The sequence below is a fragment of the Poecilia mexicana genome, unplaced genomic scaffold (genome assembly GCF_051168715.1).
Source record: "Poecilia mexicana isolate PSO_F unplaced genomic scaffold, ASM5116871v1 scaffold_11, whole genome shotgun sequence".
Classification (NCBI taxonomy): Eukaryota; Metazoa; Chordata; class Actinopteri; order Cyprinodontiformes; family Poeciliidae; genus Poecilia; species Poecilia mexicana.
Window position 1 is genome coordinate 4421272 of NW_028263380.1, and position 16183 is coordinate 4437454.

General features: G+C 36.9%; 1 protein-coding gene across 1 annotated transcript in view; it reads right to left on the reverse strand.

Moving 5' to 3' along the window:
• The window catches only part of khdrbs3 (KH domain containing, RNA binding, signal transduction associated 3), a 128004-nt gene that overhangs the window by 48829 nt on the left and 62992 nt on the right, over positions 1-16183 (reverse strand). The window contains exon 3 of the mRNA XM_088010087.1: positions 8514-8630. Within this exon, the coding sequence (XP_087866213.1) occupies positions 8514-8630 (117 nt within the window). The remainder of the gene's footprint in view (positions 1-8513; positions 8631-16183) is intronic.

Below are 16183 nucleotides of genomic sequence, written 5' to 3' on the forward strand. Positions count from 1 at the left end.
AAAGTACATGCTTGCATACCCTTCACCAAGATATCTGCTCTGTTTGCTGCATTTCAGCCCATCTGCCTTTGCAATCGCTCGAACTTCATTAAAATAAATTAAGTCGCTCTGTGAGAAAAGGAATGTACTGATATAAATATACTAGGCTACAATATTGATAGGTAGTCATTTAAAAAAAAAAAAATCCTTAACGTGGAAAAGAAAGAGCTGTTGCTGCTTTGTTTTGTTTCCTGAGACAGTTTGAATGAATGCACAGGAGTTTGACTTAAACAGTCAAAAGTAGATTATTGATCCCTAAATTAAAGGTAGAGAGGGTTACATAACTTACAGTGACTTCCAGATGTGATCTTGAATCTTTTATAGATTTCATCATATAACTACTAAACAGTATATATTTTTAGAATTTTGTATGGCAGACAACAACAATTAGTGTATAATTATAAAGTGGTAGAAAATCCTTAAATAGTTTTCAAATGTTAGCTAGAAATATGACTATATTTGTTTATTTACAGTGTGACATGCAACGTGTGACAAGTGTTCACCCCCCAAGAACGCTGATCAAAGTTTAAGGGAGAATGGATTGAGTTAAACGTAGACAACTCTAAACATACAGAGTCTGAAAATAAAGTCTCTGACAAAAGATTTGATGAAGGTCAAATCTGACAGAACAATGGAAAATATTATGAACAAAATTGTAATTCTCAAAATGTGTGACTCATATGCAAAAAGACTTGTATCTGTGCCTGCAGTAAAATGTGGTTCTACAAAGTATTCACTCAATACAAATGCAAAGCACACTTATCTGTGCCACCTTTAGAAAAGCTGTCATTTTCCTTCTACTTTACAAATAATCCACTGCTTTGTGTTGCTCCGTTACATAAAACCCCAATAAGCAAAATGTTTGATTTCTTGAGGCAACATGATAAAATGTTACTGCAGAAACTTAAAATCTTACCAAGTATTTTTAGACTGGTTTCTAGTTCAAACATCTTAGTACACTTGAAATAATACAAAACTAATTTACAAGTAGCATTTGAGCAAAATAAAGGAGCTTGTTTTAAGTAAATAATTCTGTAATATTAATGAAAAAGTACTAGCACCACTATATTCACTTTTAAAAAGCTCTTATATATTGCTGAAAAGTTACTTGTTAATTAGTCTTGTCTCATTTCAGGTGTATTAACATATTTGCACTAGAAACCAGACCAAAAATACTTAGTAAGATTTTGTGTTTTTGCAGTGTTAAATTTCAAGGTACTGGAAAATTTGTGTTTTATTATAAGGTAATACATATGTAACTTAAAAAAGTAAAATTAAGTAAATAAGTCATTTTGTGTGGCTAAAAACACACACAAATAAATTCAGATTTGATCCTTTGAGATGAATTTAGGCTGTAACATGGTGGGTCTCCGCAGGTCACTCATGCTCACCAGATGCAGTCCTTTGTTATGTTGTTGATGGTGAGAAATAGGACAGCAAAAAGCCCTACATCACACAAATGAAACAGGTTTGCTGTCCCAGTTTCTCCATTTTTAACAAAAAAAAGAGAAAGAGTCTTCTCTGGGGTCTTTCCGGTGGCACTAAGTTCCTTTCCCCTCCCTCCCATCCACCAGCATGCTAACCCGTATCTCTGATGTCACCTAATTATAAATAACCTTCTTTTCAGAGAGCCGGTGGTATGTTAATGATATGTTAATTCCCCCCATAAATCTGTGCTTTTACGAATGCAGGGCTCCTCTGCGCTGTAGCCGTGCATGTCGGTGTGGAACGGGGAGGATGAGCACGGTGCTGGAAAGAGACAACTGCTCAGAAATCTGTCTCATCTCTTCCTTTTTATGTTTTTTATGTAATTTGTGCTGCATTTGCATGAACAAATATAGAAAAAGCAATCTTTATCAAGTTCTTTCAACTAGAAAATATACATATGAGGACAATTGAGGAATTTAACGGCTTTTTATTTCACCCAGTGTTTCGTTTATACTGTCTGAACGTGTGGATCAGTGATCAGCAAAGTGGAATATTAGGGATAAAACAAAATGTGCCAATATTATTTACATGTTATTCTGTAAGAAGATTTCATACATGCTGTGGACTCTCGGTTCTGATAAGAGTGATCCATCATCCAGTGTCCGGAGCTAAGCAGCCTATGGGAAGGGATTACAGCTGTCTATTTTTCTTATCTACTGGCAGCATCTTCCTTCTGTTTACTTTTTTTTCTGTAAATCTGCTTATGAAAAGCTGTTCACCCTGGAAACGGGGCAGCAGAGCGCTCTGGATGCACTGCAGAGCTCTGGTAGCCAGAGCTTTGAGGAAATGAATCATGTTACGCTTTAAGGATTTAACTGGAATTTAATGATGGATATTTTTATTACCATGACCGTGATAGATGATGGTTCCACTGCAAACCTACTGTACTGATCCAAGTTATTCAAGATCAAATGCATAGAATACATATGATTTATTTTCTGGGGTTTTTTTTGGTCCTGGTAAAGTTTGCCAAGTCAAATCAAGTTCAAGTTGAAATCAGTTCAAAATACTTTAACCCTGGTGCGTATGAAGACTGAGGCAAACGTACGAGGAATAAGGAAAATGATACAAGTGATACGGCTGTGGGGTTAGTTGGACCCCATTTGTAAACACAAGGGTTAAGTCATAAACACATAACACAATAACCAATTATGAAACAATAAATCAATGAACATTACATTTTATCAAATCCCATAATCAAAATAATCAAGCAAATAGACATCACATATATTGATAAATGCTCCAGTTATGAATAAATGACAACTCTAAGCAGGTGGGTTTTTAGCCTTGATATAAAGGAACTCAGTGTTTCAGCTATTTTGCGGTTTTTCTGGAAGTTTGTTCCAGATTTGTGGTGCATAGAAGCTGAATGCTCCTTCTCCATGTTTGGTTCTGGGGATGCTGAGCAGAACCAGAACCAGTAGATCTGAGTGGTCTGGAAGGTTGGTACAACATCAGTGGTTCTTTATCTTGGTACTAAGGCATTAATTGGATGTCCTTGCAACCTGTCTGTTTACTCCTGAAGATAGACCAGCCACAGGAGATATGCAGTTTACAAAGCTTCATGTCGTTGACATGGCAAACAAATGGGATATTATGCTCTGGTCAGATAAGACTAAAATCGAATTCAACCGTCAGGTTAAACACAAAGTGTGACAGAAAATTAACACACCACGTCACAATAGAAGCACCGTTCTGACCACTTCTGGAACGCTTGTATCAGGAAACTGGGAAGAGGTTATTGACTCTACACACATCCCGAGCTCCACTGAAATGTTTTTTGACGAAAACATTTAAAGCGTCAAATTGAATACTTTTTAAGACCTTTTCGGTCTTAAGCTGAATGAAATTTAAGACCAAAAAACTGTAAATACAGAGGATCATTGGGGGACCTTAATCAAGCATAGTAAAAACTGTGAAGTTTCTCGCCTTCTTGTTGCATATTCCTTAACACCCATAGTGCCAAGCTTAAAAGTTTTATCCACTTAGCCTGGAATGGGCTGGCATCAAACATAGTCCAGGTCAAAATCCAATAGAGAATCTATGGCAAGACATAAAACCTGCTTTTTTTAGGACTTTCAATTAAGCACTGTTTTAGGCTTTGTTAGGCCTAAAACACAGCCTAACACAGGCTGTTAGGCTGTTTTTTGTGTAATTACGGTAAAAATAACATTTATTATAACTGTAACATGACAAAAATTAAAATAATACCAAAAAAATAAACTGTGAGGAGATTTAAAAGACTTCAAAACCCAATCAATCAAAACTGCCCTCATCAGATCTTTTTCATAGGCTCCAGTTTGGAGTGTGCAGCTGTGCCACCATGTTGTCAGACTTTCTTTGAATACTTTAAAGCACTCTTTTTCAGCTGCGTTCTTTTTATTAGTGATTTTAGCTATAACCGATCCAACAAGAGTGTAGAGCCACAGGGATTTGTTGCAAAAAGTCTCCACACACATTTCTGGTTTGTACAATTAGCCGCAGGTCAGAGGGGAATAAATGTGAAAGAACAAAGCATGAAAACATGCTTACATGCATTTGTTTCTTTGCACTGGACCTAAACATTGGATTGAAAATACACGAGCAGAAAACTCAGTGGAGAACAGATCTGACATTACCTCCAGAAATTCACCCTGCCCAATATCTATTTAACCTTTTCTTAAATCTATTAAACAGAAATGCAGATGAGAAACTCTGACAGGCGTGAAGAAGTAATTTTGCACAGATGACAAAAAAAATGACAGACAAATGACGGATATTTTCATCTGCAATCATTTATATGACAACTGATTGTCTTTCTCAATCACAGCAGACATGGTAGCAGCTTTAACGTCTACAAATTTAATTCAGCTTCAATTGTAGCGTAAAAATCACATCAAACCTAAGCAAAGTAACTCAGAGCTTCAAATCTGACATTTAATTTACTTGGAAAAGGAAAAAAAAAAAGACATCAACTTATAAGATGGTGTCTGCACCACTTTTATTTAACTCCAGTGATTTGTGATCACATCAAATAAAAGTTAACCAAAACATGGAGTTTCAAATGGAAAAATTAAATCCGAGTTGAAAATACATAATCGACTATAAACGAATCATGTGAATTTTTAATTTAAAAAATCCATTCAAATTATGCCAGACCTAAAACATTAAAATGGTTTCCACATGTTTCTTGTTAAAAGACAGACATCCAATTTCCTTTGAAAAAAAATTAAGTGTTTATTTTCAGTGATAAAAATGGGATTTGGGTCAACACCTTTTATTGGAAAGGCTAAATTAAGCCAGTTTAATTTTTACCCATGTTAGAAGTGAAATAATCTGAGTGGAATTAGATTTTTCATCAATATTCAAGAGTTACTGACTCAAAACAAGCTCCTATACCTGACAGAAAAGTTACTTGTACATTTGTTATTGTCTTATTTTCAGTGTAATGAGATATTTGCATGAGAAACTAGACAAACATACTGGGTAAGATTTTATATTTTTGTGGTGTGAAATTTTATTTACAATAAACTTTAAAAGAGATACAAAGCCGTGTAAGTTTGTGTTGCACCTACTATTACTTTTTATTGGAAGACTAAGTTGTCTGTGATAATTTTGCCCTAAAATAAAATAAAGTTTCTATTTGCATCAAATACTGGTGCTGGAGGATTTGCTTCATTCAGTCTCAAATTTCAGTCAAATCCAGTCTCACTCTGGTCACCCCTGATGTAGTGAATGATGTGAGTGAGTCTTTTAACTTACTTGGATCAGTAATGAGTTCCCATTACTGGTCTGAAGGCCAGCACACCCAGGGCCTAGACGTGTCACGGTGACATGATGTCATAGCGACTCCAGTCACACTGCACAAATATGCCAGATTGTCTGACTTTGTTGCTGCAGCAAAATCATATCAGACAGATTTGACAGAGATACCAGTCCAACAATAAGTGGATGTTGGTGTGATCATTTTTGGAGTCAAACTGAAGAGAGAGAAAGAAGGAGGATAAGAAGAGAGGTCTGTGCTTGGAGCCATCGCAAAGTTTTACTAGTAAGTGTTATGAATATATGTGGTGAGTTTTTCCAGATTTTATGCTAAAGAAAAAAAATAAACTGTCGTCCTGTTGCGTATGACTCTAACCTGGAAAATCCCATGAGTTGTCAAATGATAAACTGAATTAGTTTTTATTTGACACCAAACGGCGCACAGCACGACTCCCTGTGATTTCTGGGACACTTCTACCAAACGCAGGAGGTAATTCTCCAAAAGAAACACCTTGCAAATTAAACCTGACGCAGGACTTGCTAAAAATGAAACAAAGAAATTAAATTGTTTTATCTTTCCGAGGGAAATTAAAGAGGGAGCACAGCTCCTGAGGAAGGGGAAATGGACGAGTTAATCATGTTTCTAACGAGTGAGCCGTTATATCACCCTGCTCAAAAGTGGCAGGACTATCGAGCCGCCATAACGCGGCGGGGAGACTGCGTCTACGAGCCGTTAGACCTCGGCGTGCTGCCGCACCAACAAGGTCTCTCAGCGGTAAATATTTGCGCAATTATATCAAGCAATTGTCTTTGGCATGTAAGAGCTCAAAAGGGAATGAGCAGAACAATACAGTGCTGTGCCTTTAAAGGAGTCAGTCTGCAATTATATTTCCTCCTAATGGGATTCACAGGGTGAAAACTGTCATTTAGCTCTTTTCAACCAGTCAATAACAACCAAGAAAAGTGGTAGACTCTAAGAATTCATAATTAAAGTATATCAGTCAGGAGAAACTTAGAAAGCAACAGTCTTACTTAGGTATTCTGCACTTTCAGACGGCCTTGCATCTAAAAAAGCCTTTGAGTGCTTTCTTTGCTTTGCAGTGGCCCAGTTTCCTAACCTCAGCTGGAAGTGGTACAAGCTGAAAACTACAAGGGCACATGCTGCGACGCTGCAAAACAGACGGCGTGTAAACCAGCCGAACATAAAGCAGGGGGCATCACTCAGCTTCCACCCCTAAAAAATCGGCGACTGCACAGAGGGAGGGTGGCTGACGACAGCCGTAAATCTTGCAGAAGCAAAGCTCGAAAAGGAAGGGCCCACGTACTGTCATTACACATCTCCGCTATCAGACTATCGATCAGCGTAATCAGAATGAATGCGCTGTATGATAGCAAATCGCTCCTGACAGAACGTTGGGAAGTGAGGGGAGACGCCAACAAGCAAAGGGAAGTCGATTTATTCCCAGTTAGACCGTTTGAAGCGCAATCAATTTTGCAGCTAAAGATTTTGTGTCTTTCCTTCATGTGCCGACATGATGGCAGACGATGGAAGTCACTCAGCTGGTTTGTGTTTGAAATTTCAGACTAATATCTATAGTCTCGGTGCTAAAGAAGATCTTCCCCAGTCTGAATTCACATAAAAACAGCAACAACAACAACAAAAAGACATCAGTCAAGGTAATGTGTTGTTTTTGTGTATCCGAGCTGACTGTGTGCGCTTTGCTCTGTGACGGAGCGCTTGGCTTTGAAGGATGTCGGGCGCGTTTGGTGATCCCCGGGATCCTTCTCATTTCCATAAACTTTTGAAATGTTGTTTTTAAGCTGGAACAGTTTTTGGCAAAACTCTTAACACGTTGCCGATGGATCCTGAGAGCCGTCAATCAAGCGAAATCTGAGGCGCCGAGGTGACCGGAGACGTGGAGATGAGAGAAGGACGCGTCGAGAACGGCTCCTTTCAAGTTACGGAGGGAAATGAAAAACAGCCCAGACTTGAGAGATAAGGAAGATTAAGGGGAAGTTTATTAAAGTTTTCATAGTTTCTAATTGGAACTTAATTAGGATCATTTTCACTATGCTCTGTGTCAGAATTTAAAAGATGCTGACCTAAAATTTACTTGAGACCAATTTCTCATTAAGAATTGTAAATTAAGTTAATTAAGTTAAAGTTGACTTGTAACAGTTGCTACGAGTTGACTGGTTGACATTTTAGCTGTTTTAACTGTAGTCTACTCTAGATACCCAGAATCAGAACCAAACACACAGAGGCAGCAATCAGCTTCTATGCACAACAAATCTGGAACAAACTTCCAGAAAACTGCAAAACAGCTGAAACACTGAGTCCCTTTAAATCAAGGCTAAAACTCTTCAATTAGAAAGTGGAAAATTTGTCAGCATATTTAATGTGTCTTTGCTTGATGATTTTGATGATGACATTTACAAAGTGTAATTTTATTGTTTCATTGTTTTTATGATGCAAAGCACTTGATGCTGAAATTTAATATACAAACGAACCGGACTTAATTTTAATTTTTTTTTTACCGACTAAGTAAGTTAGAGAGAGTTCTTTTGAGAAACTCAATATTTTTGAGAGAGTCTGGAGAAACAGACTTAAGTTTGATGTTTTATTTCTGAACTAAACATGTTTTCCAATTCAGCAGTTCAGATGAGAATACTTGATAATTGCTTTGCTGCTGTCAAACCGTTTCTTATCTTTGTATATTTGAGTTTATTAGACATTTTTGTAGAACATCACATCCTGATGATGTGCTCCCTTTTGTGAAGTCCGTGCGTACTGGGGTAAAGAGTATTTAAGGTGTATTTTTAGCATATTTAAAGTTTGGAGTTGGATATTATTGAGAAACATCAGTATTGGCTCTCATACACAGAAACTGTCATACATAACCTTTAATTATGCTATGATTGTTCATACGGTCTATGAGCAGTCATCTCCCAAAGAGCATTTCTTTATAGAGAAAAGGACAAATTCTAACCTTTTAGAATTCGTAACTTGATGTTCTACTGTATAATTTCAAGGGTGAAGACAAGCATGATATGCCCAAAAAAGCTGTACTGGAAAGCTTACATCTTACTGGAAAGGAGAAAAAAAGACTTCTTGAGGGAAAGCAAGTTAACAGCATAAAGTCATCTCACCTTCAAACCTTGGTAAGAGTGGGTAACAGAGCACGAAATGAAATGTACAGGTGAAAGAGTCAAAGCAAAAATGAAATACCACACTTCAGGGTTACCTTCTCTTTGTCTCTCATGGATCCTTTTCCGAGAATCGACATCTTTGTGAGGGTGTCCTCTTGTAGTCTCTTTAACGAGTTCCCGCGTGGCCCGAGGAGCTTGCCGACAAAGTTAAACTGCAACAGAGAGAGAGAGGAAGAGACGAAGAAAGAAAGGAGGGGAGAAAAAGAAAGAAGAGAGAACTGGGATCAGAGTCTGTGTGTCTGAGATAAAAAACAAAGCAGAGTTTGTCTTCTGTCTGTCAAATGTGGCAAAAAATAAAAAATAAAAAAAGAGTGACGCTAATGAAAACTTTTCATCTGCTTGTCCTGTTTTGTGTTTTGATAAGATACGTGTGGAGGGATTTCTGAGGTGTTTCATTTCGCGTTTTAGTGTCACTTGTCATCAGTTCTGATCTCTAACAGCACAAAAGTATTTTATGGCTTATTCACTTCCCTTAACTCCTGACAGAATAAGATTTCATTGACTTTTTGTACTGCAGCAATGTTTGGCTTAAGCTGTGTTAGCAAGATACAACTATTCATTAAGAGTGGATTGAAATATATTGAAACCACTTGAATTGTTTTTTGTTATCGCTTGAAAATTGTCTCGAAGCAAAAATATGAGCGTTTATCGCAATCATTTCTGGGACCATTTATTGTCCGGTAAAATTTGTTATTGTGACGAACATGAGAAATGGACTACTTATGACTTTCTATGTTTGTTCACTAAATCTCTAGGAGATTAAAACTAATTCGATGACTCCTGAAGATCACTGGTTGCATTAGGTTTTCAAAAAGGATATGAAGACTTTTTCCAAGACACTGTGAAGAAAACTGAAGCATTTCCAGCTTGTTATATTCCCAGCAGTGTTTCTCGCTTACAAAGAAGTCTGGCTGCTACCTGGGAAGCAGAAACCAGGACAAAAAATAAAAGAAAGTGTTTGGAAACGGCTCATCAGGGAGTGAGGGGACATTGTTCCGAGAGATAAAGTACATTAAAAACACACTGAATATGAACCTGACTGGAGACCAAGTTTCCTGTGTTTCCTTGTTTTTTTCTCTGTTTTGTTTTGGAGCCTGGGAATTATGGGGATCCAAGACAAATCTCCCCACGGAGAAAATAACTTACATTGCAGCAGCATAATTAAGTACAGGCACCAATTCACCTGTGTTGGTCTAACCCACTTTAATACATTGACTCAAACTAGTTTTAAAAACCTAATCATTTTAAAACGTCTCTACAGGATCTATAATTTATGCCAGCAGCACTTTGCAACACAAGCAATTACAATCGGTGTAAGAACCGTCTTTTGTTATAGAACACATAACGTGTAGTCCAATCATTTTTCTTGCAGGAAACAGTTCAAAACATCCTCTTTTGTTGCCATCTGCTCATTGTGAATTATTTTATATATGAAAACATAATTATTGTTATTATTCAACATTTAATACAGCTTTCAGGACATTTTGAGACTAAAGAAATCAAAATCATGAATAACGGCGTCCAGTTTTGGTCACTAAGCAAATGTCACACATTTAGATTAAAAGGTTTTGAAATGAACTTATTAATTTTATTATTATTATTTTGTTGTCAGAAACTGTTCTTTGAGGATAATCAATGAATTTGATCATTTTCTTGAGGTTAGACAAAAAGTACAATTTTCTTAGGACTGTCTCAGAGCAAGTCCTGCAAACAATCTGAGTCAGCGTTTTGTTTTCGGTTGAAAACTGGAGTATAAAGATGTTGGGCTAACCTTCCAGAAGCTCCCTAGGTGGGTGGTTGATAAGCAGACCTTCCTCTGTGCCAGCCAAACTCCACCTGAAGCTCATCAGCTACAGGGAAACTTCAAACTGAATGAATCTATGTTCCAAGTTATTACAACGGACAGAACGTAGTGACACTATGATACAGTCATAGTGACTTCTAGATGCTGCAACATCTCAGCAGGAAACATTAGTTTTTATCGGTCCTAAAATAAATCTGACCTGACCAAACCTGTAAACATCCGACCCCAATCCAACCAGACTAACAGTAGAGACCCAGGCCCGACGTAAACCCACATATTATTTGAAACTTTTACCAGTTCTCTGCAGACTTTGTTCTCTGCAGCCTGATTATTATTGTAGCTTTTGTTTAATGTCTTCCAGCTCCATTTTCTCGCTTGGGTACAACAAACAAGAAAATGTATCTGTTTGATTCTTGCTTATCAAGAAGAGCAATGGCATGAAAAGAAAAAGATTAGAAATATCTATTTTATGAAAAAGATTTTTCAAACTTCAAACTTGATGCTGGAAGTGAAGAATTATAACAAAGGCAGTGTTTAGTAAAGCCTCAATTTAAGTTTGCTTTATAATTTTCAAAAGTTAATGCATGCTTCAATTTTTTTCCCATACTTCAAACTTGAGATTGAAAGTGACGTTTGAATTGTATTGTATTTTAAGGAATAAAATGTTTACTTTTTCATTCTTGTACTAGCTTAAGCAGCTACTACAGAATGGGAAACGTTTTTATTCAATTAGTAAAATTAATCATCGGAATAATAGATTACTAAATTACTAAAATAATCATTAACAACAGCCCCACATTTCATTAAAAAATGTATATATACTGTGGAGAGGTATGTAATCAGAGTTTCTTGAGCTGCAGTCTGAGGTTTCTACAGTCATTGATCTACCAGGAATCTTTCATGTTTCCCTCAGCTTTATAGAGATGGTATTTTTTTATAGGCAGTTTGGTTCAGCTCCTCATCTACATCTCCTCTACATTTTATCTAGAAAGAGAGAGAGAGCTTACTGATCTGATCGTTTTGGTCCCGGTATCAAAAACAATTCTAGATTGGGTAGCGGTGACAGTGCACCCAGTCAAAAGGGGTAGATCTGTCTGACGTCATGCTTTATTATTAATTTTACATTATATTTAGAATCCCTAGTTGTATTTTCTGAACCAGTTGAAAGAAGCTTTGCACAAGATGGCCAGCCTTTTGTTTTTGTCAGTTTCGGTTTCTTTATTGTTTATTTTACATTAGCTGTTCTAGTTCTAATTGCACAGACTGAACAAATTAAAGTTGCATTGTTTTTAACTGTTTGATCAAATTTCTGATGCTATTGGTGTATTTAAGTGTTATGTACTGGTGCAGAATATCAAATCAATTTGTACACAATTCAGTACATGTATGTCTGTTAAAAAATGTAAAAAAAGAAACATTCTATGTCAATTCAGTGCTGTTCTTCTGAATTGGACCTGTATTGGCCAACACAAAATTTCAGATATCTGTATCATTTTGGAAGTGAAAGTGGATCAGTGAATCATAGTGCTGAGTTTTAATCCCAGTCAGACTGAACTTCAGCTTTTTCTCTTCTTTTGAAATTATACCATGTCAGGTGACCGGATGAGGTCACACGGCACACACATCCTTTGGAAACAACTTTTGGGATAAAAGTCATATTAAAATCACCACAAAAAACTAAATGAGTAGTTCCTCTAATGGATTCTAATTCACCACACAAATTTTAAAAGGAGACAGAAGCGCTTAGGCATCAGGAGTTATCAGGAAATGTGCCGAGTTCAACTCATGTCCAGTGCATCCATTATTTCCACCTGGACACAGTCTTGATCGCTGAGCTGTGCTATCCTCAAACAATGGTTTGCAAGGGGCTGGATCGCACCACAGCAGATTTTATTTTCCCTTTTTGCCCACCGCATCCCGTCCGCCTGACAGGCTGCAGATGGGATGTTGTGCCTGGGATTGTTTGTGGAGACATCTCAGCCTGCTGACTTCCAGCGGCGAACTCGCCGATGGGTAAAAATGCTCGAACAAGCAGAAAAGCTTGTTTTCTGATGGAGAACAAAGCAACACCGTGCTGCTGCCCGCATCACAGCGCAGGAGCCATGTCAACTGCGCATCAACTTGGGAATACAAATAAGCACTTTTGGAAGTAAAGGAAAACAGAAAAAAAGATGGTGAATTTGAAGGGAACACAGGCAGATATTCACTCTGTTTGCAATAAGTTTCCTGTTAAGGGCACCAAAACAGAGAGTGTGAAGGGAAAAGAGAAAAAAAAAAAAAGAAAAAAAAGAAAATGTCCCAGCACTCTCGGTTTGAAGTCAGATGTAGCACAGTTCCTCATTACTCTACACAAACCAAGCGATTGGCTTTAATGCTGGGAAACTCTCCCTCTGATATCCTCTGAGTAACCTACTTTATTATTTACACAAGTTCATTATGTCTGATCTTATAAATGAGGTGCCTAATTCAATATTTCAGAGTCTTGTTGCGGCACCATCCCAGCGGTGTCGAAACGCTTTGCAACAACTACCAAAAATACAAAGTTCAATCTACTCCGGGCTTTTTTTTTTATTTAATTAAAAATATTAAATCATTTTATAAGGATTTCTGTTGTTTTTGTGGGTTCAGCAATACATTTAATGAGCAACGTTTAAATGAATGGCTGTGCCAAGACATCAAGATATGTTTTGGAGTAAAAAGTGTGTATAGGTGGCTCACTCTTACTGTTATATTTAATTAAAACATGGACATATATATATATATATATATAGAGAGAGAGAGAGAGAGAGATAATAATCAATAAATCAATTAATCGCATGACAATTTAAAAGAAACTCAATAATTTCCATTAGCATAATTTATCGCTTAGCTCTTTTTTTCTCTCTTTATACCAAAAACTGGATGATAAAAGTCTTTAGTTTGGTGCTTTGGTCTTAAATAGCTATTTTTTCTTGAAGGACAATTTTGTTCAATTTTGTTCATCATTCATTTTATTTATTGTTTATTTTTTTATTTTGGGTATTTAAAATGTCTTCATTTAACACAGTTCCGGTGTTAAATGTTCATTAGCGTTTAAAGTTTATTGATCTTTGAGAATGTGTTCTTGCATTTTTACAAATATATTACTTAAAAATGGTCTCAAAACAACATTATCGATTATTGCAATAACTTCTGGAACAAGTTATCGTCCAGCAGAATTTGTTTTGTGACAGGCCCGTTGTATTGCACCATTTTGTTTTTAAGAGAATATAAATGTGCAGTTATATTAAAATATCAAAAAAAAAATAAAAAAGAATTCTTTCTAAGTCAGTTCTTAATGTTGTTTAGGGCCACGCATAAATATTCACATACAGCCCTTTAGCTGTTTTGACATCTGCAACAGACTTAAAGGCTGATGCCATGTTTCATGGTAATAAGCAACGCAACACGTTGTTGTTGATGGCAATGATAGCAGTTATTACCCTGTATTCGACTAAGATAGATTATTGATTATAGATTATTATGGTGGGCTGCACAGTGGCACAGTTGGTAGAGCTGTTGCCTTACAGCAAGAAGGTTCTGGGTTCAATTCCCAGCCCTCTTTCTGCATGGAGTTTGCATGTTCTCCCTGTGAATGCCTGGGTTCTCTCTGGGTACTCTGGTTTCCTCCCACAGTCCAAAAACATGACTGTGAGGTTAATTGGCCTCTCCAAATTGCCCCTAGGTGTGTGTGTGTGTGTGTGTGTGTCTCTGTGTTGTCCTGCAGCAGACTGGCGACCTGTCCAGGGTGTACCCCACCTCTCACCCAGAACATTAGCAACCCTCCCAACCCCATTAAGGGACAAGGGTGTAAAGAAAATGGATGGATTATTATGGTGGAACGATTAGAAATGTTTAAATATTTTTTTTTCTCCATTTTCAAGCTCAAGTCAAGTCTCTAAATGAGAGGAAGAGTTTTCTAATCCAGACAGCCTATAGCAGCGCATCGCTGCAGGTTAGGAATCAAAACCTTGTTCTGTTTGTCCTTAGGAAAAGAACATTAAAGAACGTTTGTTCCTTAATGTTTTAATGTTCTTCAGCAGTTATCTTTTAATCTTTTAATATTTGATTGAACAGGCAAAACCTGCTATGAACTGCTTTAAATCAGTTTAAGAATTGATAAAGCATATTTCCTGCATTATGTATATAAAAGAAGAAAAAGTAAATGAGGGAAATTAAAACCGGTTTTGTCTGTGCTTTTCCTTTGATAGTATCTGTTTACGGATGCATTCACACTGTCTTCCTTCAGTTAAGATGTTTTATTTTTCTCCTAACTGAGTCAGATGATTAGAAAACCATCTTCTACATTTACATTCGACATGAGCAGATTGTTATGCGTTATTAACTGTCCGCTGTCTTTAAACATCACGGGCTGATAAATTAACACAGCTCAGCTTGTCACCTACCTGAGCTGCAGTCTGTGGCTTATAAACTGATTTATTTTCACTCCTATTGACATGAGATGATTAAAAATTGAGTCTCAGAGAACGAGTCTAAGTCAAGTGTAATGTTTTTTAACGCAGACGTTCAAGTCCAGGCCAAAAATCTTCGTTTTTGCAACTGGAACTGAAAGTCCAGTCACCATCTCTGTTATTGTGTACCGCATATAGCAGCGTGGTTGTGCTGTACAGTTGTTGTTAAGCAATGTTTTTCCTTCATTGTATGCAATGAACGAAACATGCAATGAAACATAGCCATAGTTAATTTTTATCTTTCTTTTTTTTTTGTCTTCTAAATCTGAAATATTATGTAAAATCGACTCTTTTGACATATTATAATGTTATTCCCTCATTAAAAACATACCTGGAGTTTTGCTTTGATTCTTTTGTGAATATTTGAGAAATCCTTGAGTCTCCCGTTGTAGTCATTTGGGTCTGTAAAACGTTGTGCATTCGTTGTGCGTTCATTGTGTGTCTACGTTAACGAGAGTCAATTTTAGCACTTCGGATGAAGTATGTTAGAGTCTTAACCCCTGAAACGAGATCTAGTTACACCCTTGCAAAAACCCAAAGGCATAGAGGACAGAGATTAAACGAGGACACTGTTACAAGACAGTGTGATGGTTAAACAGTTTCATAAAATATAGTTTATGGAGACTAAGTGACGTATGAGAAATGGCTGAATCTTTAATTCACATCTAATTTTATCCATAAGGTGCCTTCAGAACGTTAAATCTCCCATGGCAACAACTCCTTACTAATACTACGTTTGTTTCACTGATAATTTAGTGACATGGAGAAATGATGTTTGCCAAGAGCTTCTTTCAGTTTCCGGATATTTAAAAAGAGATCATGCAGATTTGCGCTGCATTTGTTTGATTAATGGCAGTAAATGTCAGAGAGCAGGTTTAATCTGAACATTTGAACACATCCTCCAGTAAATCAGCATCAGCACACACCTTGTTCTATAGACAATCCTCCGAACACGTCAGTCTTTTTTCCACAAAGGACTGTAATCCCTGCCTTTTTTATCAGCGATCAAAATCTGCCGTGATTGATGCGTTAGGTTTTTGCTATCATGAGGGATTATGTGATTCACTAAAACCTGCCAGGGATTTTTTTTTTTTTTTCATGTTAGAGGATTGGGCTTTCTGTAATCACCAAAATATAAGCGGATGTGTTTAATCACAAGTTGTCTCCTGCTGCTCTGTTGTGAAAAACAACACGGATGCAGGGGAAAATATATATATATACATATATTCATATAGATCATTACAAAAACATTGGCAAAACTAAAAGAGCTGTATGATCACTCACATTTAACCTGAATAGGGGTGGGACTGCCGGGGAAAGAAAAGGAGAACATCTGACATCTTCTCATCAATTGCTGAATATATTTTTGCGTCTCTCTAGGAAGGCGCGCTCACAAGGACTAATTGTGCTG